Raw genomic sequence first — 27867 nt, 5'->3', positions numbered from 1 at the left:
CTTTGATTGGATGGACAACATGTCAGTTCATACTACAAGAGCTCTGATTGGTTGGAGAACAACCTCCGAAAGTCATAATTACTAAGTCTATGGAAGGGGGTGAGAACCATGAGCCTCCTAGGTTTTGTATTGAAGTCAATGAACCCAGAGGAGGACAGAAAATAGCTGTGGATTAAATAGAGATTTTTTTCTGTCACTGCCCTACACACAATAACCCATAATGTGAAAGTGGAATAATGTTTTTTAAAATAACTTTAGGAGTAAACATTTTCTTAACAAGTCACATAATAAGTTGCATGGACCCTGTGTTCAATAATAGGGTTTAACATGATTTTTCAATGACTACCTCAAAGACCAGGAAGGTTTTCCAATGCCTCGCAAAGAAGTGCACCTATTTGTAGATGGGTAAAAATGTAAAAAGCCGACATTAAATATCCCTTTGAGCATGGCGAAGTTATTAATTACACTTTGGATGGTGTATCAATGCAGAAAAATGAATCCATGCTTTTGTCACTTCTAGGTTAGACTACTGCAATGCTCTACTTTCCGGCTACCCGGATAAAGCACTAAATAAACTTCAGTTAGTGCTAAATACGGCTGCTAGAATCCTGACTAGAACCCAAAAATGTGATCATATTACTCCAGTGCTAGCCTCCCTACACTGGCTTCCTGTCAAGGCAAGGGCTGATTTCAAGGTTTTACTGCTAACCTACAAAGCATTACACGGGCTTGCTCCTACCCATCTCTCTGATTTGGTCCTGCCGTACATACCTACACGTACGCTACGGTCACAAGACGCAGGCCTCCTAATTGTCCCTAGAATTTCTAAGCAAACAGCTGGAGGCAGGGCTTTCTCCTATAGAGCTCCATTTTTATGGAATGGTCTGCCTACCCATGTGAGAAACGCAAACTCGGTCTCAACCTTTAAGTCTTTACTGAAGACTAATTTCTTCAGTGGGTCATATGATTGAGTGTAGTCTGGCCCAGGAGTGTGAAGGTGATTGTAAAGGCTCTGGAGCAACGATCCGCCCTTGCTGTCTCTGCCTGGCCGGTTCCCCTCTTTCCACTAGGATTCTCTGCCTCTAACCCTATTACAGGGGCTGAGTCACTGGCTTTACTAGGGCTCTTTCATAGGGGGTGAGTCACTTGAGTGGGTTGAGTCACTGATGTGATCTTCCTGTCTGGGTTGGCGCTCCCCCTTGGGTTGTGCCGTGGCAGAGATCTTTGTGGGCTTTACTCGGCTTTGTCTCAGGATGGTAAGTTGGTGGTTGAAGATATCCCTCTAGTGGTGTAGGGGCTGTGCTTTGGAAAAGTGGGTGGGGTTATATCCTTCCTGTTTGGCCCTGTCCGGGGGTATCATCGGAGGGGGCCACAGTGTCTCCTGACCCCTCCTGTCTCAGCCTCCAGTATTTATGCTGCAGTAGTTTGTGTCAGGGGGCTAGGGTCAGTTTGTTATATCTGGAGTACTTCTCCTGTTCTATCCGGTGTCCTGTGTGAATTTATGTATGCTCTCTCTAATTCTCTCTTTCTTTCTCTCTCTCTCGGAGGACCTGAGCCCTAGGACCATGCCTCAGGGCTACCTGACATGATGACTCCTTGCTGTCCCCAGTCCATCTGGCCATGCTGCTGCTCCAGTTTCAACTGTTCTGCCTGTGATTATTATTATTTGACCATGCTGGTCATTTATTAACATTTGAGCATCTTGGCCATGTTCTGTCATAATCTCCACCCGGCACAGCCAGAAGAGGACTGGCCACCCCACATAGACTGGTTCCTCTCTAGGTTTCTTCCTAGGGTTTGGCTTTTCTAGGGAGTTTTTCCTAGCCACCGTGCTTCTACACCTGCATTGCTTGCTGTTTGGGGTTTTAGGCTGGGCTTCTGTACAGCACTTTGAGATATCAGATGATGTACGAAGGGCTATATAAATAAATTTGATTTGATATCAAGACACCCAGTCACTACAAAGACACATTCGTCCTAACTCAGTTGCCAGAGAGGAAGGAAACCGCTCAGAGATTTTACCATTAGGCCAATGACTTTAAAACAGTTACATGGTTGAATGGCTGATAGGAGAAAGCTGTTTTTCCAAAACATGCATTCTGTTTGCAACAAGGCACTAAAGTTATACTGCAAAAAAATGTGGCAAAGCAATTAACTTTTTGTCCTGAATACGAAGTGTTAAGTTTGGGGCAAATCCAACACAACTCATTACTGAGTACCACTTTCCATTTTTTCAAGCATGGTGGTGGCTGCATCATGTTATGGGTATGCTTGTAATCATTAAGGATCTGGGGAGTTTTTCAGGATAAAAAAAACGGAATGGAGCTAAGCACAGGGAAAATCCTAGAGGAAAACCTGGTTCAGTCTGCTTTCCACCAGACACTGGGAGATGAATTCACCTTTCAGCAGGACAATAACCTAAAACACAAGGCCAAATCTACACTGGAATTGCTTACCAAGAAGACAGTGAATGTTCCTGAGAGCCAGAGTTACAGTTTTAAATCTGCTTGAAAATCTATGGCATGACTTGAAAATGGTAATCTACCAATGATCAACAACCAATTTAACAGAGCTTGAACATAATAATGGTGAAATATTGTACATTCCAGCAGTGGCGTGTATTCATGGATACCAAGGGAAGCCAGGCTTCCCCCAAAAATTGTCAAAGAAAATATTTAAAAAATATAAAATAATCTTTCGTCTCTCTGTGTTTCATCATTTTCCTTCAATTCGCAAGAGGCTGAATGTACCTCACAAGTGAAAGCATCAGAGCGACCAAAACAGCACCCCTCTGTCTCTCTACGTGTAGGCAGCACCCCTCTGTCTCTCTACATCTATCTGATGCTGTCTTGTCCAAACGAGTATGACATTGTTTGCTGCCCGTAGCATTGAAGGCAAAGGAAGTCAGAGAGCATTTGGCCTCCCTTGATTAAAAAAAGTATACAATTTTTTGCCAATCAGCGGTGCGCTAAACTGAGCGAGCTCAACTGTGAATGGTCCTGGTGCACCCCCCAAAAAAAGTCAAGGGAAGCCAGCTTGGATTTGGCGTCACGACTATCAAATCCCATTGAGAGCATACGTCATTAACAGAAAAAGTTGAATTGCTGCATCTCGTTGTGTTGTTGTCCTCCGGAGGCTACCGAGCTAGCCTCCGGAGGTCCCTTTCCTAAATTAGCCATGGATGGAGATAAGGATTTGGACTTGTGGTTTTACTTAATTCTCCGTACTGGCCAATGATTATAACGGCGATTCTGATCCACCCATTAATTCATTCATTGTTGTGCCCCTGGCCTGAGAGGATGGACGTTCAATATGTAACTAGATGTAGAAGGCTAATTTTAACTAGCTAACCATGAATGGAAGTTAGGCTAGCGAGCAAGCATTTGAGCCAGGTAGCCTAGGACAACAGAAAATAAAAGTGTACTGAGTGACAGGCCGTTTCATCAACATGAAAGAGGAGAATGGCATTGGCCTTTCTCTCCAAGCAGGGTGAGTCAACATGCTTTTCTACTTGCACGAATGCGCGCACACACACACATGCTCACACACGCAACCACATCATAATTAGCTTAAGTTGGACTAAATTGGTTTTGGTATCTTTTAGTTGTCACTGTATTTGATGATGTTTAAGTTGAAATGGTGCTGGAATAGTGGAGGCAGCTCCTGTATTCTTTGAGACTTGTGTTAACTCTCTGTGGTTCCAAATCAATAGTTGTTTAGTCGTTGGAAACATTAACTTGCTTGACCATGCTGTAGATCATGTAACTCTCTGTTACTGTACATGCAATATGCTTTGTGGACTTCACTGCCATCTGATTTTGTGCAAACAATGCAATTATCAGAACACATAGGTTGTAATATGGGGTAGGGGGCTTGGCAATTACGTTAGCTCCAACAACCTGACACTCATTGACAAGAAATGCCATCAACAGTGGGCCTTTGCATTTCATAGGAATTGCAGCTCACCAATGTCAATGCAATCCTGAAATGCCCAGTCTGCCATGGAGTTTCCATACATGTTGACATGGTGACATTATGGGGTATGGGGAGGATGTAACCACATATGATGACAAGCTCATAAGGCAGGTGTTCACCACATTGAACCAACACAACCTGACACTCACTGACACATACGGTAGGATTTGCACCTCTTCAATGTCAATGCCATCCTGAATCTCCCAGAACTGTTCACGATAGCTCCACTCCACCATCACTCCCCCCTCTGGCAGTTACTACAGACAGAGACACCATGGAATTGTACTGCCACATGTCAGTAGGCATGAAAAGAGCTGGTGTGTAATGCCATCAATACACTACATGACCAAAAGTATGTGGACACCTGCTCGGCGACCATCTCATTCCAAATTCATGGGCATTAATATGGAGTTGGTCCCACCTTTGCTGCTATAACAGCCACTTTTCTGGACTGGCTTTCCACTAGATGTTGGAACATTGCTGCGGGGACTTGCTTCCATTCAGCCACAACAGCATTAGTGAGGTTGGGCAATTAGGCCTGGCTCGTAGTCAGCGTTGCAATTCATCCCAAAGGTGTTCGATGGGGTTGTGGTCAGGGCTTTGTGCAGGCCAGTGAAGTTCTTCCACACCAATCTCCTCAAACCATTTCTGTATGGACCTGGCTTTGTGCATGGGGGCATTGTCATGCTGAAACAGGAAAGGGCCCCAAACTGTTGTCACAAAGTTGGAAGAACAGAATCGTCTAGAATGTCATTGTATGCTGTTGCATTAAGGTGTCCATTCACTGGACCTAAGGGGTCAAGCCCAAACCATGAAAAAAGCCCCAGACCAATATATCTCCTCCACCAAACTTTACAGTTGGCACTATCCATTGGGGCAGGTAGCGTTCTCCTGTTCGTCGGTAGCTTCATGAAATAGGTTTCCATGGCCGAGCAGCCACAAACAAGCCTAAGATCACCATGTGCAATGCCAAGCTTGGGCTAGAATGATGTAAAGCTCACCGCCATTGGACTCAGGAGCAGTGGAAACACGTTTTCTGGTGTGTAGAATCACTCTTGACCATCTGTCAGCCCAACGGACGAATCTGTGTTTGGCAGATGCCAGGAGAACGCTACCTGCCCCAATGCATAGTGCATGAGGGTTGTACACAATTATGAAAACATCTAATCTAATTCCGATGTCGGAGCCCACTTGCTTTCCTTAGAGCAGATTACACTAGCCATAACATCAAAAAACATGTGTAACTGTATGTATTTGTGTCCGGCAGGATGATACAGAACTGAATGAGAGTACATTTGACATGGAAAATTATAATTGAATCAGCTAGCAAAAAGTAAAGCTTACATTAATCATAAATAGTTATAGTTTACATTTCTGCCTATTGTATCACTGTGTTTACAGGTCTATATTTCCAGGATGCATTATGATATCCTAATGCTGTTTGTTTGTGTACGTAGGGCAGACAACTGACTACTTGTATTCCACATTTTTGCAATATCAGAGCTTGCAATATTGGGTTACATGAGCCTGTGGCCCACCCCCCTCCAGCCAGGCATTATTCTGTGCTTTTTGAGTTTAGGGGGTGTATCAACATTTCTAACCACTTTTGCAGAAAATTATTTTTACACAACCATCCATTTCATTAATGGGAGACATTAGGGATTTTTAAAAACATGGTTGTGTTTTCTTCTACCTAGAGTAGGGTTATAAAATATTTTTGTGAGGGGGCTTCCCATTAGCCTACATTGTATATTTGCCTTCTGATAGAAAATGTATCTAACTGCATTGCAAAGCTGAGCAAATAGACTAGTGTTTAACTGTTGTGAAACTGTCATTCAGGTGTGGAACAGGACTGTTCTTAATTAGAGAGAAAATTAACTACACACACACGACGCTGAATCGTAACTTTGCGCACACTTAACGTGGCAATCATGCATTAATGTCAATGGATGAATTGCACGAAAACGTTATGTACGAGGATATCAAGTCAGGATTCAAGCCTACCTGAAAACATAACTATATTGTGATAAACTCATAACCAATGTCATGAGAAACGTGAACAGTTTGTTCTTTCAGATTTGCTACATTTGACCACAGGCCAAACAGCTATGAAACCAAACATGTCTGTTTTGTCTTTTCAACAACTCGGGGCATTGGTGTGTTTGAGTGAGAAAGCAGTGTGTCAGTGGAACAATGCTCTAAATATACCCTCCTCAGGCCAAAGATAGCTGTCCAGAAAGGTGAGGGGGTTGTTCTTCTACAACCCACCAGTGCCCCAGCAGAGCAGCAGCAGAGGTTCAATAAGCAGTACAGCATCGCTGGCTTGACCCGGCTGCAGGGGGGATCCGGTTACACGACCATGGCCATTTTCCATCACGACCCCAGTCAACCTAAGCCCTTTTCTTTTTTATCTCTTTCGGCTGGGGAGGGGGAGTTGTGGTGCAGGTGTTTAGGTTCTTTCACTCACTGACACAGATGAAGAGGACAGTTTGAATGTCAGTACAAGGAACTGACCAACCCCTGGGACAGGAATATGATTCCACACCTTCACGTATACTCCCTCTCTGGCCTCTAGGTCACCAGACTGCTGATTATTACACACACCTGTCACCATCGTCCTGGGTCACCATAGCAACACATTAGCCCTAGTCACCCTACCCCAGTCAGTGAGTCAAAGTCAGAGCATCGGTCCTCACCCTGTGGTCCTCCTGTAGCGCCATGTTAGTGTTGGGTTGGCCCCCAGCTACGCGGCCCCTGTCACATCCGCCTGTCAGACTGGGCATGAAGTCCCGACCGAAGGGCTCTGATAAACTCCGCATCATCTGTTGTACATGTGTGTTGTGTGCCTGGAATGGATCCCTGTGGAGAAGAGGAAGAAGAAGAGATTTAATCAGCCTCAATGTTCCCAGAGACTCTGAATTCTTTGCAGAATTGATGACTGTGCTGATGAGTGAAAAACAAATGGTCATACCTTGATGAGCTGTACTTTGAAGAATCTCAAATATATATAAAAATATATTTTGATTTGTTTAACACTTTTTTGGTTACGACATGATTCCATGTGTTATTTCATAGTTTTGATATCTTCACTCTTATTCTACAATGTAGAAAATAGTAGAAATAAAGAAAAACCCTTAAATGACTAGGTGTGTCCAAACTTTTGACTAGTACTGTATATATAGATTTTTTCCCGAAATAGTCATAACAAGAACACGCAACCGGGCATTGCGAGGGAAGGGCTGGTTTGTGGACTGAAGATGGGGCGATGGGGGTCGTACGGTAACGTTTATCTGATTTTAGACCAGGCCTAAGATACACACAAAAGTATGTGGACACCCCTTCATACTAGTGGATTCAGCTAATTCAGCCACACCCGTTTCTGACAGGAGTATAAAATCAACCACACATCCATGCAATTTCCATAGACAAACATTGGCAGTAGAATGCCCGTACTGAAGAGCTCAGTGATTTTCAACATGGCACCATCATAGGATGCCACCTTTCCAACAAGTCAGTTCATCACATTTCTGCTCTGCTAGAGCTGCCCCGGTCAACTGTAAGTGCTGTTATTGTCTAGGAGGAACAACTGCTTAGCCGCGGACTGAATATACTCTCCTGCAACCCGCCTCACCCAATGTGGTATGGATCTGCTATTTTTATACTTTAGAACCGGAACCCCCATCAGAAGCTAGCCAGCTAACTAGCTACTAGCTAGTAGTCAGTTAGCCACTCTTAGCGGTCTTCACCGTTAACTCGGACACCAGCCATCCTCAGCTCGGTCAATACCTGCCAGTCTGCACAGCTCGAGATCAACCCAGAGCATATTGTTTTCTCTACCACATCTCCGGATTCCCACCGCAAGCTCTGGACCATTACAACAGATCATCGTAGCTAGCTAGCTGTTATCCGAGTGGCTACTCCTGGCTAGCGCCTCTGTACCGAAGCTAGCACCAGTTAGCCTTGAGCTAGACCCATCTCCCGGTTAGCCAAAGAGGTCTACCAGATCATTCTTGGGCTACAATACCTCTTTTGCCAATTGGCCTGGACCCTTTATTGCCGACACAGACCTCCGCCAATCCATCACGACTGGTCTGCCGACGTAATCGTCCGAGTTGGTTTCAACAGGCTTTTCCGTTGCGACGTCGCCCGAATACCCAGCTGCTGGCCACGGCCCGCTAGCTCCAGCTCACCTAGCGTAGTAGCAACTACCGAACAGCTCCCTGACTCACCTATTGCTGCTCATTGGACCCTATGATCACTCCGCTACACATGCCTCTCCCTAATGTCAATATGCCTACAGGATAATTATTATTGTTTTATTTCACTGTAGAGCCCCCAGCCCCGCCCTAAATGCCTTAGATAGCTCTTTTGTCGCACCCTCCAAACATGCGGAGACCTCACCTGGCTTAACTGGTGCCTCCAGAGATACAACCGCTCTCATCGTCACTCAATGCCTAGGTTTACCTCCACTGTACTCACATCCTACCATACCCTTGTCTGTACATTATGCCCTGAATCTATTCTAACACGCCAAGAAATCTGCTCCTTTTATTCTCTGTCCCCAACGCACTAGACAACCAGTTCTTATAGCCTTTAGCTGTACCCTTATTCTACTCCTCCTCTGGTGGTGTAGAGGTCAACCCAGGCTCTGTAGCCCCCAGCGCCACAACCATTCCCAAGGCGCTCTCATTTGTTGACTTCTGTAAAAACATTGGTTTCATGCATGTTAACATCAGAGGCCTCCTCCCTAAGTTTGTTTTATTCACTGCTTTAGCACACTCCGCTAACCCTGATGTCCTAGCCGTGTCTGAATCCTGGTTTAGGAAGGTCACCAAAAATTCTGAAATTTCCATCCCCAACTACAACATTTTCTGACAAGTTAGAACTGCCAAAGGGGGCGGAGATGCAGTCTACTGCAGATATATTATACAGAGTTCTGTCATACTATCCAGGTCTGCCCAAATAATTTGAGCTTATACTTTTAAAAATCTACCTTTACAGAAATAAGTCTCTCACCATTGCCGCTTGATATAGACCCCCCCTCAGCCCCCAGCTGTGCCCTGGACACCATATATGAATTGATTGCCCCCCATCTATCTTCAGAGTTCATACTGTTAGGTAACCTAAACTAGGATATGTTTAACAACCTGGCCGTCCTACAATCTAAGCTAGATGCCCTCAATCTCACACAAATGATCAAGGAACCTACCAGGTACAACCCTAAATCTGTAACCATGGGCACCCTCATAGACATCATCCTGACCAACTTGCCCTCTAAATACACCTCTGCTGTTTTCAATCAGGATCTCAGCGATCACTGCCTCATTGCCTACGTCAGTCATGTGTCCACTGTCAAACAACCACCCCTCATCACTGTCAAACTCTCCCTTAAACATGTCAGCAAGCAGGCCTTTCTAATCGACCTGGCCCGGGTATCCTGGAAGGAAATTGACCTCATCTCGTTAGTAGAGGATGTGTGGTAGCTCTTTAAAAGTGCTTTCCTCACCATCCTAAATAAGCATGCCCCATTCACAAAATGTAGAACGAAGAACATATATACCCCTTGGTTCACTCCAGACTTGACTGCCCTTGACCAGCACAAAAACATCCTGTGGCGTACTGCATTAGCATCGAATAGCCCCCGCGATATGCAACTTTCCAGGAAGTCAGGAACCAATATACACAGTCAGTTAGGAAAGCTAAGGCTAGCTTTTTCAAACAGAAATGTGCATTCTGTAGCACTAATTCCAAAACATTTTGGGACACTGTAAAGTCCATGGAGAATAAGAGCACCTCCTCCCAGCAGCCCACTGCACTGAGGCTAGGAAACACGGTCACCACCAATAAATCTACGATAATCGATCATTTCAATAAGCATTTTTCTAAGGCTGGCCATGCTTTCCATTGGCTACCCCCCAACACTTCTCCTTTACCCAAATCCAGACAGCTGATGTTCTGAAAGAGCTGCAAAATCTGGATACCTACAAATCAGCTGGGCTAGACAATCTGGACCCTCTCTTTCTAAAATTATCTGCCGAAATTGTTGCAACCCCTATTACTAGCCTGTTGTAACCTCTCTTTCTTATCGTCTGAGATCTCCAAAGATTGGAAACCTGCCGTGGTCATCCCCCTCTTCAAAGGGGGAGACACTATACCCAAACTATTATAGACCTATATCCATCCATCCTGCCCTGCCTTTCTAAAATCTTTGAAAGTCAAGTTAACAAACAGATCACCAACCATTTCGAATCCCACCGTAATTTCTCCACAATGCAATCTGGTTTCAAAGCTGGTCATGGGTGCACCTCCGCCACGCTCAAGGTCCTAAACGATATCATAACCACCATCGATAAAAGACAGTACTGTACAGCCATCTTCATCGACCTGGCCAAGGCTTTCGACACTGTCAATCACCCCATTCTTATCGGCAGACTCAACAGCCTTGGTTTCTCAAATGACTGCCTCGCCTGGTTCACCAACTACTTTTCAGATAGAGTTCAGTGTGTCAAATCAGAGGGCCTGTTGTCCGGACCTCTGGCAGTCTCTGTGGGTGGCACAGAGTTCAATTCTCGGGCCAACTCTTTTCTCTGTATAGATCAATGATGTCGCTCTTGCTGCTGGTGATTCTCTAAACCACCTCTACACAGACAAAACCCTTCTGTATACATCTGGCCCTTCTTTGGACACTGTGTTAACAAACCTTCAAATGAGCTTCAATGACATACAACACTTCTTCCGTGGCCTCCAACTGCTTTTAAATGCTAGTAAAACTAAATGCATGCTCTTCAACCGATTGCTTCCCGCACCCACCCACCCGACTAGCATCACTACTCTGGACGGTTCTGACTTAGAATATGTGGACAACTACAAATACCTAGGTAATAATAATAATAATAATATATGCCATTTAGCAGACGCTTTTATCCAAAGCGACTTACAGTCATGTGTGCATACATTCTACGTATGGGTGGTCCCGGGAATCGAACCCACTACCCTGGCGTTACAAGCGCCATGCTCTACCAACTGAGCTACAGAAGGACCTGGATAGACTGTAAACTCTCCTTCCAGACTCACATTAAGCATCTCCAATCCAAAATTAAATCTAGAATTGACTTCCTATTTCGCAACAAAGCATCCTTCACTCATGCTGCCAAACATACCCTCATAAAACTGACTATCCTACCGATCCTTGACTTCGGCGATGTCATTGACCAAATAGCCTACTCAGCTAATTGGATGCAGTCTATCACAGTGCCATCTGTTTTGTCACCAAAGCCCCATATACTACTCACCACTGTGACCTGTATGCTCTCGTTGGCTGGCCCTCGCTTCATATTTGTCGCCAAACCCACTGGCTCCAGGTCATCTACAAGTCTTTGCTAGGTAAAACCCAGCCTTATCTCAGCTCACTGGTCATCATAGCAACACCTACCCGTAGCACGCGCTCCAGCAGGTATATTTCACTGGTCATCCACAAATCCAACACTTTCTTTGGCCTCTTTTCCTTTCAGTTCTCTGCTGCCATTGACTGGAACAAACTGCAAAAATCACGGAAGCTGGAAACTAATGTCTCTCGCCTCAACTTTAGGCATCAGCCGTCAGAGCAGCTTACCGATCACTGTACCTGTACACAGCCCATCTGTAAATATCACACCCAACTACCTCATCCCCATATTGTTATTTATTGTTTTGCTCTTTTGCATCCCAGTATCTCTACTTGCACATCATCATCTGCACATCTATCACGCCAGTGTTAGTGCTAAATTGTAATTATTTCGCCTCCATGGCCTATAAAGATTAAATAAAATATATTTTAAAAAAGTGGTAGGTCACACAAACTAACAGAATGGGAACGCTGAGTGTTGAAGCGTGTAAAAATCGGTTGGAAAACTCAAGACAGTTCCAAACTGCCTCTGGAAGCAACGTCGGCACAAGAACTGTTTGTCGGGAGCTTCATGAAATGTGTTTCCATAGCCAAGGAGCCGCACATAAGCCTAAGATCACCATGCCCAATATCAAGCGTCGGCTGGAGTGGTGGAAAGCACACCACCTTTGGACTCTGGAGCAGTGGAAATGCGTTCTCTGGAGTGATGAATCACTCGTCACCACAAACAAATCGGGATTTAGCGGATGCCAGGAAAACGCTACCTGCCCCAATACGTAATGCCAACTGTAATATTTGGTGGAATAGGAATAATGGTTAAGGGCTGTTTTTCATGGTTCGTGCTAGGCCCCTTAGTTCCAGTGAAGGGCAATCTTAATGCTACAGCATACAATGACATTCTAGACAATTATGTACACCCAACATTGTGGCAAGTTTGGGGAAGGTCCTTTCCTGTTTCTGCATGACAATGCCCCAATGCTCAAAGCGAGGTCCATACCGAAATGGTTTGTCGGGATCGGGAATTTGAATTGGAACGCAGACTACGAGCCAGGCCCAACATTGACCTCACTAATGCTCGTGGCTGAATGGAAGCAAATCCCCGCAGCAATGTTCCAACATTTAGTGGAAAGCCTTCCAAGAAGAGTGGAGGCTGTTATAGCAGCAAAGGTGGGATCAACTCCATATTAATGACCATGATTTTGGAATGAGATGTTCGATGAGCAGGTGTCCACATTCTTTTAGCCATATAGTGTATGACAAGGGTCTAAGCTAGGTGATTAATAGATATTACATTCTCAAAGTTTTCCTGTGGAATGGCTACACTTACTCAAAGCATATATTCACTAATGAAAAACATTGACCAATATTTTGCTGACACCAGTAACTCTATTCCTTGAGTAGTAAGTACTATGCTATTACTGTAGCCTACATATCAACCAGTAGCTATTGACACATAAAACATGGATTTCAGTGTGCGTTAGTTGTCATTTAAATTTAGTAATATCTCAAATCAAAGTTGTGCAGGTGTTTCAACAGGTGCAGCAAAATGCTTATGTTACTAGCTCCAACAGTGCAGTAGAATGTCTAGCAAATTCAACACAAATACACAAATATTAAAAAATGTAAACAACAAATCAAGAAATGACAGAATGAGTCCAATTAACAATCCAGGGGTAGACAGAGTGAGCAGCGTCAAAATCCAGAATAAAAATATAGACACTGACAGTATATAATTTGGAAGGAAAATTGTATGTTCAGTAGTAGCCATAATATAAATATAGACACAGACAGTATATAATTTGGAAGGTATATTGTATATTAGGATGAGCTATTTCTAGAATACAGTATATACATACACAGGGAGTAAACAACAGTATATTAACAGAAAATGAGGTGACTATATATACATGGGGCATAAGGTGCAGGGCAGAGTACCGTGCAGGTAGCCAGCAAGTGATGGCTGTTCAACAGTCTGATGGCCTGGAGATAGAAGCCGTTTTTAAATCTGGAACAGCTGATGTAATAAGGGAATAGGCTATGCTGATAAAAGCATTGAAATTGGGCACACAATTGCCCCACAATAATATCTGCAAACTATTAATTGTGAATGTGGCTCTTAAAATATAACATTATTGACAATAGCTTCCAGACTGTCATTGTACACAAGGGGTGGGTAGCATACAGTCGTTATTGTCCATTATCTGAAGCAACGCGTCGTTCAAAGTGATGTTGACTGGTATTTAAAAGAACACAATTTTTCGAGAAAAATCTTCATTCTGTCGAATTAATGAGTGGCAGAATACAATATCGATACTACTTACGACAAGAAAGGGTCCTCGTCAAATTCCCTGAGAAGACTGTTAAACATTTCCACGGGTGTTGGAGAGGAAAAGTGACGTATGAAATATCTATTTTCTGTTTAGCGCTATGAAGCGGCTTCTACTACCCAGTGTACGACAGCCAAGCGCGCACGGTGCCAATGAAGTTACTATGGAACCTTGCTACACTTCAGAACGTTGGGCTTTATGAACCAGGAACCACATGACCTCCGTAGAGCCATCTGGTTGGCTGGCTATTCACAGCTCGAGCAGGATCTATCAGAAGAACGTTATGTTGTCAGAAGCTGTCATGACAACGCAGCTCGCTCCAGAGAAAAAAGATATTCGATGTTTTGCCTTATTTTACAAGCGTGTGCCACTTCAGCAACGCTGTAAAAGATGTGTAGGCTAAATGGCGTTTGTTGTTGAATTTATCCATTTAAATACGATGTACTATATTACTTTTCATTGGGCCACATTTACTGTACATAGTTTTATTTTCAGTTGTCACTATGACAATGGACACACCCTGAAAGCACTGAATGAGTATCTGTGCATTAGCGACCTCATGGTCTTATAATAGGCAACGTGCAGTAGGACGCGTAATCTGTTGATTGACAGGACTATAGAACGATACACTTTCCTCTAGTGTGGATGCTTACTAACGTGTTATAGTTAAGTAGCCTATAGTTTATCATTATAGAAATCGGCTGGGTGGATGTCTCCGACACAACACATTATCGCAACAGAACTAACCTAGTAAGTCTAGCTAACGTTAGCGAACTTGAATGAAATACATATACACTTGACTTTTATACTCTGGCGTTTGTTGTCTCTTTCAAATAATTTACTCTGGCAAGTTTGCCATGCAGTAGGGAAGTAAAGCGGAATTCGAATCCATCACTTCCGTTGTTTGGCTGTGCCATAGTGAAGTGGAAACAAACAATACCGTTACGACCTGATGCGGTAACGACACGGTAATTGCCTTGTGAGAAGGCATCATCGGGTTGTTCAAAGTGGCTTGGAGAGAGAAATAAGAAAAGCATACGGAAAACATTAGCCTACAAGATTAATTCCTTAAGTTGCATCTCATTGAGGAAAGAAACTGGCACCCGTCTCATCTCACCTGGCTCGCACATGCGAGTCATCGTGGCTTGCTTGCATTTTTTTTTCTCCCCAATTGGTAGTTATATTGGGATAGAGTCTAGCTTCTCTGGTGTGATGTGTCCAGGTTTCCCGTGCATCCTCCAATACACAACCCAACCCAGCTTCTTGACACAAGGCCCAATTAACCCGGAAGCCAGCTGCAGCAATGTTTCGGAGGAGACACCTTCCCGTACACCTGGAGACCATGTCAGCGTGGGCTCGAAACAGGAGTATGTGATGAGACAAGGACATACCTCCCCTTACCCGGAGGACGCTGGGCCAATTGTGCACCGCCCCATTGGTCTCCCGGTCGCGGCCGGCTGCTACATGGAATCAAACCTCAGTGCCTTAGACCACTGCGCCACTCCGGAGGCCCCCTCTCTTATTAAAGGGGTGTTCGTAAATTCGTCCTGGAGTGCCAGAAGGCTCTCTGAGCATTTGTAAATTCAGAGAGTTGTCAGATAAACAGAGATTGTTTCACTCTAGCATTCAGAGTGCACACTGGACTCTGACAAAGGAGTAGAGTTGATCCAAGCCTTCTGACCTCACAACGCAACCAAGCTAACTGGCTAAAGTTGGCTAGCTTGCTAACGTAAGCTCGTACATCGCCTTGGTCCATACAATTGCCCTTATTTTAGCGCCCCGAAAATGTAATACTTCCAGAGCAACTGTAATGTCAATACCATTGTAAAATCACAATTTCTCCCCTTTCCAACAAAATCAATTACATGACCTAAACGCTGCCCGTTTCTACATAATTCAACTAGGCAATGAGCCCCGTCGGGTCTTTTTAAAAATGGCGGGTGGGGAAGTGAAACTAATGCGTGATAGTGAGAAGGACAGATGTCGTGTGAGAAAATGGCTTTTTTCACTCGATCTGTCCAACTTATCACCCTAACGTCTCTAAAATGTAAATAAAACACTATAAAGAGTTGATATAATGTGTCATTACATACCTATTTGAAGGTTTGTGCCGAATTTGAATCAAGTTTAGTGCGGTGCTAAAGTGATCTTCGAAGTAAACAGCGGCTTTGAGAATGATGATCGCATGCAATGACAAAAAATGACTAGGTATCCCCCCTTACCTCCGTCACTGTCCATTTCTTGTTTTTAAACAATGAGAGAAGTGCTACACCTGGTGGAGAGAGATTGTAAGACAGAAATAGTTGCTTTATGCGTGCTGTACGTTACGACATGACACGTCAAGATGTAACGGAGGATCAATAAATACCTACTCTAGCGGTTTCAGCACCAAGATCTTTGTAAGGCAGGATTTACACATACAAAACACACCACCAGTCCAAGTGAAAGGTTAAAAGGGTTTATTATCAGGTTTAAAAAAAACAGAGTAAACACTATATCACCAGTCACGGTTTTCATGTGGTGAAGGAGAGTCGGACCAAACTGCAGCGCGTATATTGTGATCCATGTTTATTTACACAACGTAACACGAATCCAAAACACAAACTCTACAAAACAATAAACGTAGTGAAAACCGAAACAGCCTTAACTGGTGCAAACTAACACAGACTAAGGACATCAAGACAATCACCCACAATACAACCAAAGAATATGGCTGCCTAAATATGGTTCCCAATCAGAGACAACGATAAACACCTGCCTCTGAGAACCACTTCAGACAGCCATAGACTCTCATAGAACACCCCACTAAGCTACAATCCCACTAAGCTACACACCACATACAAAAACCCATGTCACACCCTGGCCTGACCAAATACATAAAGAAAAACACAAAATACTTCGACCAGGGCGTGACATCACCTGTGGAAGGTCCTTCAATCGTGGTCTTTGGTTCAATCCTTGTTGAAATCATCAGTTCCTTTATTCCAGTAAACCACATCCTCCACTCGGTCTCCCCAAATACCTCCTTCACCTGCCGGGGTCAAAGCAAATACAAAAAATAAAACCCAGGGCGCAGTTAAGTAGAGGCCCTGATTGGTTTCACCTGTCTGCAGTTTGGCTCTGATTACAACTGGAGACAGGTGTGGCTGTTCTGCTGCGGTCTAGGTTTCCCCTGAGCTGTCCATGGTTCTGCCTCTGGGGAATACTTCACATTGCTGTCCGTGGTCCTGGCAGCCAGAAAACAAAGAAACCTCGCAGGCACATACCGTCTATCCACCACATAACCCCTGAAACCACTACAATATATAGGGAAGACCCTATCTTACTCTTGCTTGCTGGATATAAAATAGGCTACAGTGTTCACAATTGACTTGTGTGGAAGTTTGAATGGCGAGAGCTTCTCTGGTGTGATGTGATCACATTGGATGGTGGTAAAAATGCAATAAACGTGAATCCTCTGTTCTCCCCGCGCTCAATGTTTATGTTTACAATGAAATGTATTACATCAGAATGCCCAACGTTAGATTGTTTCCAATAGATCCAGTCGGTATTAAATAGAATGTCGTAACCAATGATGTGTATAAACCCTGCATGGTTGCATGGTTTACTGCTTTGTCAAGACAAGGCCCAAGTCCCTGTCATCAGAAAAGGGGAGTTATCTAAATCCCTGTCATCTCCTAGTGGCCAGGGATTTTATTGCTGGCAAATTTATATCCATTTAAGTTAATTTCTACCAGCATGTCACATGTGCAACCAGAGGAAAACAAACTCTAGACCAGCTTTACTCCACACACAGAGACACATACAAAGCTCTCCCTCGCCCTCCATTTGGCAAATATGACCATAATTCTACCTGATTCCTGCTTACAAGCAAAAACTAAAGCAGGAAGTACCAGTGACTTGCTCAATACGGAAGTGGTTAGATGATGCAGATGCTACGCTACAGGACTGTTTTGCTAGGACAAACAGGAATATGTTCTGGGGTTCATCCAATGGCATTGAGGAGTATACCACCTCAGTCACCGGCTTCATCAACAAGTGCATCGACGACGTCGTTCCCACAGGGACGTATGTACATTTCCCAACCAGAAGTCATGGATTACAAGCAACATCCTCACCGAGCTAAAGGCTAGAGATGGACACTAATCCGGATGCTTATAAGAAATCCTGCTATGCCCTTAGATGAACCATCAAACAGGCAAAGCGTCAATACAGGACTAAGACTGTGTGATCATGCTCTCCATAGCCGATGTGAGCAAGACCTTTAAATAGGTCAGCATTCACAAAGCTGCTGGGCCAGACCGATTACCAGGACGTGTACTCAAAGCATGGGCGGACCAACTGGCAAGTGTCTTCACTGACATTTTCAAACTCTCCCTGACCGAGTCTGTAATACCTACATGTTTCAAACAGACCACCATAGTCCCTGTGCCCAAGAAAGCGAAGGTAACCTGCCTAAATGATTACCTCCTCGTAGCACTCACGTCTGTAGCCATGAAGTGCTTTGAAAAGCTGGTCATGACTTATATCAACACCATCATGCCGGAAACCCTAGACCCATTCTAATTCGCATACCGCGCAAACAGATTCACAGATGATGCAATCTCAATCCACACTGTCCTTTCCCACCTGGACAAAAGGAACACCTATGTGAGAATGCTGTTCATTGACTACAGCTCAGCGTTCAACACCATAGTGCCCATAAAGCTCATCACTAAGTTAATGATCCTGGGACTAAACACCTTCCTCTACAACTGGATCCTGGACTTCCTGACGGGCCACCCAGGTGGTAATTGTAGGCAACAACACATCTGCCACGCTGATCCTCAACACTGGGGCCCCTCAGGGATGCATGCTTAGTACCTTCCTGTACTCCCTGTTCACCCACGACTGAGTTGCCAAGCACAACTCCAACACCATCGTTAAGATGGCTGATGACACAACATTGGTAGGCCTGATCACCTACAACGATGAGACAGCCTATAGGGAGGAGGTCAGAGACCTGGCCGTGTGGTGCCAGGACAACAACCTCTCCCTCATTGTGAGCAAGACAAAAGTGCTGATCGTGGACTACAAAAAGGAGGGCTGAACAGGCCCCCATTAATATTGATGGGGCTGAAGTCGAGCGGGTCGAGGGTTTCAAGTTCCTTGGTGTCATTACCAACAAACTATCATGGTCCAAACACACCAAAACAACACCTTTTCCTCCTCAGGAGACTGAAAAGATTTGGCATGGGTCCCCAGATCCTCACTAATGTTCTATAGCTGCACCATCGAGAGCATCCTGACCTGTTGCATCACCGCCTGGTATAGCAACTGCTCAGCATCTGAGCGTAAGGCGCTACAGAGGGTAGTGCGTACGGCCCAGTACATCACTGGGGCCAAGCTTCCTGACAGGCTCAGAGAACAAAACATCAATATTTTGGGTCCATGGCCAGTAAACTCCCCAGACCTTAATCCCATTAAGAACTGGTGGTCAATCCTCAAGAGGCGGGTGGACAAACAAAAACCCACAAATTCTGACAAACTCCAAGCATTGATTATGCAAGAATGGCCTTCCATCAGTCAGGATGTGTCCCAGAAGTTAATTGACAGCATGCTAGGGTGGATTGCAGAGGTCTTGAAATAGAAGGGTCAACACTGCAAATATTGACTCTTTGCATCAACTTAATGTAATTGTCAATAAAAGTCTTTGACACTTATGAAATGCTTGTAATTATACTTCAGTATTCCATAGTAACATCTGACAAAAATATCTAGACACTGAAGTGGCAAACTTTGTGAAAATTAATATTTGTGTCATTCTCAATGCTCCCACGCTGGGAAATAGAGCCTGCGAGAAGAGCTCTGTGGCTTCAGGCAATTCTGCATGGGAGAGTGGGAAATGTGGGGACCAGGTGTCTAAGTAGGCTACATGTAGCTATGTGGGATAAAAAACTTTCATCGTAGGTAAAACATTTAACTTGTATAGTATAGTCCGTTTGTAACGCCACTCACTACTTGTAGCTGTATAGTTTGTTTGTTGGTCTTGGCTAGCTTAATGTTCAAGTTGGTAGCTAGCACTCACGTGGTTGCTAGCACCGTCATGAAAAGAAGGCACTAAGTAGTGAGAACAATCTGGAGCAGGCAATGTTGTTGAAAAGTAATCTTTAGACATGTTGTACTTTGCTTAAATGTAGTTTTGTAATTGACGAAAACAAGCAGACAAAAAGAAAATGGCAAAAAAAAGGCTAAGTAGTTGCTGTGAGCCAATGGGGTAACCTAGGTTGTTTTCCCGACAGGCGGAGGGGCCGCAACGTTCTATCTAATACCGACTGGGTCTATAAATGAGGTAAAGAGGTCAATCGAACTCGAACAAAATAATGGAATTTCCATGGAAACGTGTGGGGGAAAGAGCCGTGGGGGAAATATCAAGAGTCTCCTCATTGCCCCCCCAGCAAAATTAGCCTACATTTAGGCTATTGTTTAGATGTGTATTTAACACTATGTTGAGGTAAAAATCTGAGTATCATGAATGTCAACCCCAACACGTTTATGGCATCTTTAATAATCAACTGCATTACAGATAAAAATGACTGACTACCACCACTGATTTCTGTATGCTTGCTATGCTAACTAGCTTATACGAACAGGGGTTAGCATTTAGCGGTCAGTTGTTCTAAACCGTAAAAGGGACAACTTCTACACGTTATGCAGCTAAAACAGCCAAATATATCCAAATCAGACTCAAGTAACCACATTGTGGGTGTCATGATTCCTCCTGGCACCAGAGGGTGGCAGAGACCGCCCAAAAGAATTTTATTAGTCTCAAGTGTGTCTTATTATTTCATGATAATTTGTGTCCCTGTTAAAAAAGGTGTGTTTTCTGTGGTCCTTCGAAGAAGCTTGAATTGTTTACAGCGTGCCGTCGTCTCTGAGTGAATTTTCCAGACGTTAAGTTTTTTAAATGTTTCATGTGTACTGGGATCCTGTATCTCAGTAAAGTATTATGTTTATCCTTAACCACTGATTCCTTGTCTGAGCTCTTCTCTGCACCTGGTTCCAACCTTACCACGTCACAGTGGGCCTGTTACAATACATAAATCATTACGAATATCCACTTTGTTAGATCAGATTTGTTGAATGTGCACCAATCTGGTCAATGGAATGTCTGCATTCCATTGCTTGCTTCCTTTACCGCATCTATCAAAGTTATGAAAACGTTTTTTCAGTCTAATTTGTATAAACATTGTGATTGGACGATAACTGTGAGGGTTAACAAATCTGGATCAAATCCTCTGATCTCCTCGAGCTCATTAATGATAGAATGTTCATGTTTGAAGATTGCCGAAAGGCTACTCTCTTTGGCAATGACAAGCAGAGGCAAGGAGTGGAATGTAAGCTACAGAAACTGGTACCCAGGCTACTGGCAAACCAACTCCCTGACCAAAATGGCTGACCTTTATGCCATCATAATTAGGTTAATTCCCATTCTAGTATTCTAATTCCTAATTCTAAAGCCACAACTTCAAATGTGCTGAATAATAATAATTTATTTAACTTTCCATTACAGAAAATAATCTCAATGCACTTAAAAAGTAAACAACAAAATATTAAAACTTTAAACTGAAATGATGAAGATATAATGTCTCTAGATTATCTGGTAACTCGAGCCCCTCTGCTGTTGGCAATTATGAAACGAACAACAAAAGTAAACTAAAAACCTCTACATTAAACCCTGTGCTTCTAATAAGTAATAAGCCAAATAGTCAAGTCTTTGTCAGAAGGCCTACTGTAGTGCTCATCACACAGAAATCTGAATCCTCCTGCTTGAAGTTGACAAAAGTGGCCCTTTGTCTAAATGTTTAGTAGCAGCTGACTGTAAGGACACCCGGCTCTCTGGGAGTTGGTTCTGCTACCCGACACTCTGGCATGTGGCTGACTGAGGACCATCTGCTGAGAGTTACAAACAGACCCTTGAAGCCCACCGTCAACATACAACACAGACATGTACACACTAGCGTGCGCACAGTCACTCTCTCTCACACACACAAGTGCTCGAGTATGCATATGACAGAGAACACACCCTCTTGTGCTCATGATGTACACAACAACACAAATACAAGGCCACATAAATAATAATTCACTCAGAATTTTTTTTTTGTTGCAAATAAAGGTCTTAAAATGGTGAGGTACAGTTGAAGTCGGAAGTTAACATACACCTTAGCCAAATACATTTAAACTCAGTTTTTCACAATTCCTGATATTTAATCAGAGTCAAAATTACCTGTATTAGGTCAGTTAGGATCACCACTTTATTTTAATAATATGAAATGTCAGAATAATAGTAGAGAGAATTATTTATTTCAGCTTTTGTTTCTTTCATCACATTCCCAGTAGGTCAGAAGTTTACATTCACTCAATTAGTATTTGGTAGAATTGCCTTTAAATTGTTTTACTTCGGTCAAACTTTTCAGGTATCCTTCGGCAAGCTGCCCACAATAAGTTGGGTGAATTTTGGCCCATTGCTCCTGACAGACCAGGTGTAAGTAACTGAGTAAGGTTTGTAGGCCTCGCTTTTTCAGCACACACTTTTTCAGTTCTGCCCACAAATGTTCTATAGGGTTGAGGTCAGGGCTTAGTGATGGCCACTCCAATACCTTGACTTTGTTGTCCTTAAGCCATTTTGCCACAACTTTGGAAGTACGCTTGGGGTCATTGTCCATTTGGAAGACCCATTTGTGACCAAGCTTTAACTTCCTGACTGATGTCTTGAGATGTTGCTTCAACATATCCACGTAGTTTTCCTCCCCCATGATGCCATCTATTTTGTGAAGTGCACCAGTCCCTCCTGGAGCAAAGCACCCCCACAACATGATGCTGCCACCCCGTGCTTCATGGTTGGGATGGTGTTCTTCGGCTTGCAAGCCCCCCCCCCCCTTTTTCCTCCAAACATAACGATGGTCATTATGACAAACAGTTCTATTTTTGTTTCATCAGACCAGAGGATATTTCTCCTAAAAGTACGATCTTTGTCCCCATGTACAGTTGCAAACCATAGTCTAGCTTTTTTATGGAGGCTTTGGAGAAATGGCTTCTTCCATGCTGCGCTGCCTTTCAGGTTATAATATAATAATAATAATAATAATATAGGTTATATTGATATAGGACTCGTTTTACTGTGGATATAGATACTTTTCTACCGGTTTCCTCCAGCATCTTCACAAGGTCCTTTGCTGTTGTTCTGAGATTGATTTGCACTTTTCACACAAAAGTACGTAATATTTAGGAGACAGAACACATCTTCTTCCTGAGCGGTATGACGGCTGCGTGGTCCCATGGGGTTAATACTTGCGTACTATTGTTTGTAAATATGAATGTGGTACCTTCAGGTGTTTGGAAATTGCTCCCAAGGATGAACCAAACTTGTGGAGGTCTAAAAAAATTTTCCTGAGGTCTTGGCTGATTTCTTTTGATTTTTCCATGATGTCAAGCAAAGAGGCAATGAGTTTGAAGGTAGGCCTTGCAATACATCCACAGGTACACCTCCAATTGACTCAAATGATGTCAATTAGCCTATCAGAAGCTTCTAAAGCCATGACATAATTTTCTGGATTTTTCCAAGCTGTTTAAAGGCAGTCAACTTAGTGTATGTAAACTTCTGACCCACTCAAATTGTGATACAGTGAATTATAAGTGAAATAATCTGTCTGTAAACAATTGTTGGAAAAATGACTTGTGTCATGCACAAAGTAGATGTCCCAACCGACTAGCCAAAATTATAGTTTGATAACAAGAAATTTGTGGAGTGGTTGAAAAATATGAGTTTTAATGACTCCAACATAAGTGTTTGTAAACTTCCAACTTCAACTGTACATGATTCCAAATGTGCCATTTCATAGTTTGGATGTCTTCACTATTATTCTAAAATGTAGAAAATAGTAAAAATAAAGAACAACCTTTGAGTGAGTAGGTGTTTTCAAATGGTACTGTATAAATAATGGAATGTTATCCAGCTAGCTAGTTTTTACAACACTGTTAATGTGCGTTATGAAAGTGAAGTGTACATCTACTGAAGTGGCTAAAGTTAGTTAATAGTAATCTAACTCTATATCTTACTATCTAATTGTGTGCTCCCTTGAATTATGCAAGCAGTCGGTGTGGACTGCATTGATTAGAAGCAACAAATCATTTGCCTGACCAACCATGGATATGACAACCCAGGGCCCATAGTCCATCTCAACCATTCCGTTGACCCATCTGTACTGCAAGATAACTAGTTAGATGACTAAAACTACCCCTTTTATAGAGCCACTTGATCTACGGTTACCTGTGAATTTTCTCTGTTGCAGCTGTCCGCCTCCCCGTTCTCCTCCCCTCTTCCTGTTTACTCTGTTCTAGTTCTACAGAATCTAAAGAGGGGTTCTGCAGCGCCAGACAGCAGATACCTCCAGGGCTCCTTTCCCAACATCCAGAGTCCTCCCCCGTGATCTACCCAACATCAGACATTCAACCTCCATCAAGATGCATCAAAGTAGATGACTTAACAGACTTGCCAAAGCTATAGTTTGTTAACAAGAAATGTGTGGAGTGGTTGAAAAACACATTTTAATGACCCCAACCTAAGTGTATGTAAACTTCCGACTTCAACTGTATGATCACGCTCACAAAGTGGAATTTCACTGGTACACGGGCAGCCTGGGAGTAGGAGAGCTAACCACAGCCCTCCATCTCTTCCCCAGTCCTGTTATGTCTACCATCTGCCCCAACCCACAAATAGAGTGTCAGTCTGAACCTGGCCAGCCCAGCCCTCAGCCACCAGACAGGAACACAGAACGCTGGGCTCTATTTGTGTCCTGTGACTCTCCTGACACCCACAGGGGGATAGGTCAGCATCATAAGTCATTCGAGCTTTGTTAAGAACAGGTAGAATAGAGCTGACACATCTGAGGGAGCTGGGTAGTCACCTGACTGTCGTCAAAAATCTACTCCGGTTTGCTAACGACAACAGTGGCAGGCCTGATTTGCAAACAACAAGACAGCCTACAGGGAGGAGGTGAGGGCCTGGCGGAGTGGTGCCAGGAAAACAACCTATCCTTCAATGTCAACACTATGAAGGATCTTATTGTGGACAGCAGAGACAGCACACCCCCATCCACATCGACAGGGCCACAGTGGAGAGGGTGAAAAGCTTCAAGTTCCAGACAACCTAAAATGGTTTATCCACACAGACAGTGTGTTGAAGAAGGCACAACATCGCCTCAACCTCAGGAGGCTGAGGAAATTTGGCTTGGCCCCTAAGACCCTCAAAAACTTCTACAGATGTACCATTGAGAGCACCGTCCTCAACCTCAGGTCTATCGAGAGGGTGATGCGGTCAGCCCAACGCATCAACGGGGCACTCTGCCTGCCCTACAGAACATCTACAGCACCCGGTGTCACAGGAAGGACAAGAAGATCATCAAGGACCTCAGCCACCCAAGCCACGGCCTGTTCACACTGCTACCCTCTAGAAGGCGGAGATCGTACAGGTGCATCAAAGCTGAGGCGGAGAGACTGAAAAACAGCTTCTCTGTCTTGCCGTCAGACTGTTGAATAGTCACCAGTAGCCGGCCTCAGTCAGCCTCGGCCCAGTACCCTGCCCTGAACTTAGTCACTGTTACTAGCAGGCTTCTACCCGGTACTCTACCCTGCACCTTAGAGACTGCTGCCCTATGTACATATTCATAGAACACTGGTCACTATAATAATGTTTACATACTGTTTTACCCACTTCATATGTATATACTGTATTCTAGTCAAGGCTCATCGTATATAACTACTGATGTAAACACTGTTCTTATTCATATACTGTCGATACACACCATTATACTATATACATACACTGAAGTGTACAAAACATTAGGAACACCTTCCTAATATTGAGTTACATCCTCTGCCCTCAGAACAGCCTCAATTCGTCAGAACACCCTTGAATGAGTAGGTGTGTCCAAACTGTATGTACACACACACATATGCAGTACCAGTGCAAAGTTTAGACACATCTACTCATTCAAGGGTTTTTCTTTATTTGGACTATTTTCTACATTGTAGAAAAATAGTAAAGACATCAAAACTATAAAATAACACATATGGAATCATTTAGTAACCAAATAAGTGTTTAACAAATCAAAATATATTTTAGATTCTTCAAAGTAACCACCCTTTGCCTTGATGACAGCTTTGCAAACTCTTGGCATTCTCTCAACCAGGTTCATGAGGTAGTCGCCTGGAATGCATTTAAATTAACATGTGTACTTTTAAAAAAGTTATTTTGTGGAATTTCTTTGTTACTTAATATATTTACCGTTCAAAAGTTTGGGGTCACTTAGAAATGTCCTTGTTTTTGAAAGAAAAGCACATTTGTTGCCCATTAAAATAACATCAAATTGATCATAAATACAGTGTAGACATTGTTAATATTGTAAATTACTATTGTAGCTGAAAATAGCAGATTTTTTTATGGAATATCTACATAGGTGTACAGAGGCCCATTATCAGCAACCATTACTCCTGTGTTCCAATGGCACGTTGTGTTAGCTAATCCAAGTTTATAATTAAAAAAAAATCTTAAATTATTATTTTAAATCTTAATTTAAAATAATGACAAAAAAAATGACAAAATACAAATCTTCTTGAAACATTGTAGTTTCTTGACAAAAAGTCTGAGGGAAGTCCAGTGAATGAGGGATTAAATAAAAATGTATAAAGATTCATGTTTAGGGACAGGGGATTGTTCCTGACGGTGTGGCCTGACAAGGATAGACTAATTAGAGCTCGTCCAATCAGGGCACAGGACTACCCATGAGCCTCTCCTGGCGGAGAGACATCAGCCTGTTGAGCCAAAGCTCCTCGGCCTTCTCCTTGTCCAGGAACAACTAGAAGAGAAGACAGAGACAAGCACAGTGCACTGGTTAGATACAAATGAGTAGATAACAGAACACACAAACAACCAGATAGAGAAGTTATTGGAATGAGTGACAGGGTCTGGAGAAAGGTGTGTATGTGTGTGTGCATGTGAAAGAGTCTGAGGGGAGATGTGTGGTTGAGAAAGTGAGGGATGAGTGGGTGCAACACACTGAGACAATCAATGCTGTACTTCAGTAACCTTGAATATTACTATACTGAACAAAAATATAAACGCAACATGCAAAGTGCTGGTCCCATGTTTCATGAGCTGAAATAAAAGATCCCAGAAATGTTCCATATGCACAAAAAGCATATTTCTTAACAACAACAAACATTGCACAAATTTGTTTATATCCCTGTTAGTGAGCATTTCTCATTTGCCAAGATAATTAATCTACCTGACAGGTGTGGCATATCAAAAAGCTGATTATACAGCATGATCATTACACAGGTGCACCTTGTGCTGGGCACAATAAAAGGCCACTCTAAAATGTGCAGTTTTGTCACACAACACAATGTCATAGATGTTTGAGGGAGTGTACAATTGGCATGCTGACTGCAGGAATGTCCAACAAAGCTGTTGCCAGAGAATTTAATGTTCTTTTCTCTACCATAAGCCACCTCCAACGTCGTTTTAGAGAATTTAGCAGTATGAACAACCGGTCTCACAACCGCAGACCACATGTAACCACGCCATCCCAGGACCTCCTCATTTGGCTTCTTCACCTGCGGGATGGTCGGACACCACCCGGACAGTTGATGAAACTGAGGAGTATTTCTGTCTGTAATAAAAACCCTTCTGTGGGGACAAACTCATTCTGACTGGCTGGGCCTGCCTCCCCAGGGGGTGGGCATATGACTGATTTCCTTATATGAACTGTAACTCAGTTGAAAATGTTGCATGTTGCGTTTATATTTTTGTTCAGTGTACATTAGAGGAAGACTTGGTCAGGAGAACCAGATGTATGTGTGTGTGCTTGCATGTGTCTATACGCATGTGCATGCCTGCGTACGAGTGTGTGTGTATGTGTGTAGGGCCTAGTGAGTCAGATCCGGGAGTAGGAGGGGAGGCTCCCTGACTGAGCTCACTCTGGTGTGGTGCTCCGTCATACATTGACACCTCTTCCTGGCGCTCAGTGTGCTTTTACACGCAGGATGTGTCAAAACTAGCCCCCGTCCCGTCCCGTCCGGGCAGCACACTGACCTGCCACAATGAGTCATGAGCCGGTCATGAGCCTGACACACGGGTGTGTG

The 27867-nt window shown here is 43.5% G+C and overlaps 1 protein-coding gene across 2 annotated transcripts in view; it reads right to left on the bottom strand.

Annotated features, from left to right (window-relative positions):
• The window catches only part of LOC118397071 (myeloid leukemia factor 1-like), a 33616-nt gene extending 19750 nt beyond the window's left edge, over positions 1-13866 (bottom strand). For both annotated transcript variants that reach the window (XM_035791491.2, XM_035791492.2), the window contains exons 1-2: positions 13681-13866; positions 6672-6834 (exon numbers count right to left, since the gene is read on the bottom strand). In XM_035791491.2, coding sequence (XP_035647384.1) covers positions 6672-6834; positions 13681-13727 — 210 coding nt within the window. In that variant the 5' untranslated portion in view covers positions 13728-13866. The remainder of the gene's footprint in view (positions 1-6671; positions 6835-13680) is intronic.
• Positions 13867-27867: the final 14001 nt, after the last annotated feature.

Source organism: Oncorhynchus keta, chromosome 18, assembly GCF_023373465.1.
Source record: "Oncorhynchus keta strain PuntledgeMale-10-30-2019 chromosome 18, Oket_V2, whole genome shotgun sequence".
NCBI classification, from domain to species: domain Eukaryota; kingdom Metazoa; phylum Chordata; class Actinopteri; order Salmoniformes; family Salmonidae; genus Oncorhynchus; species Oncorhynchus keta.
The sequence above is the reverse complement of the archived record's forward strand: the minus strand, read 5'-3'. Positions and strand labels throughout refer to the sequence as shown.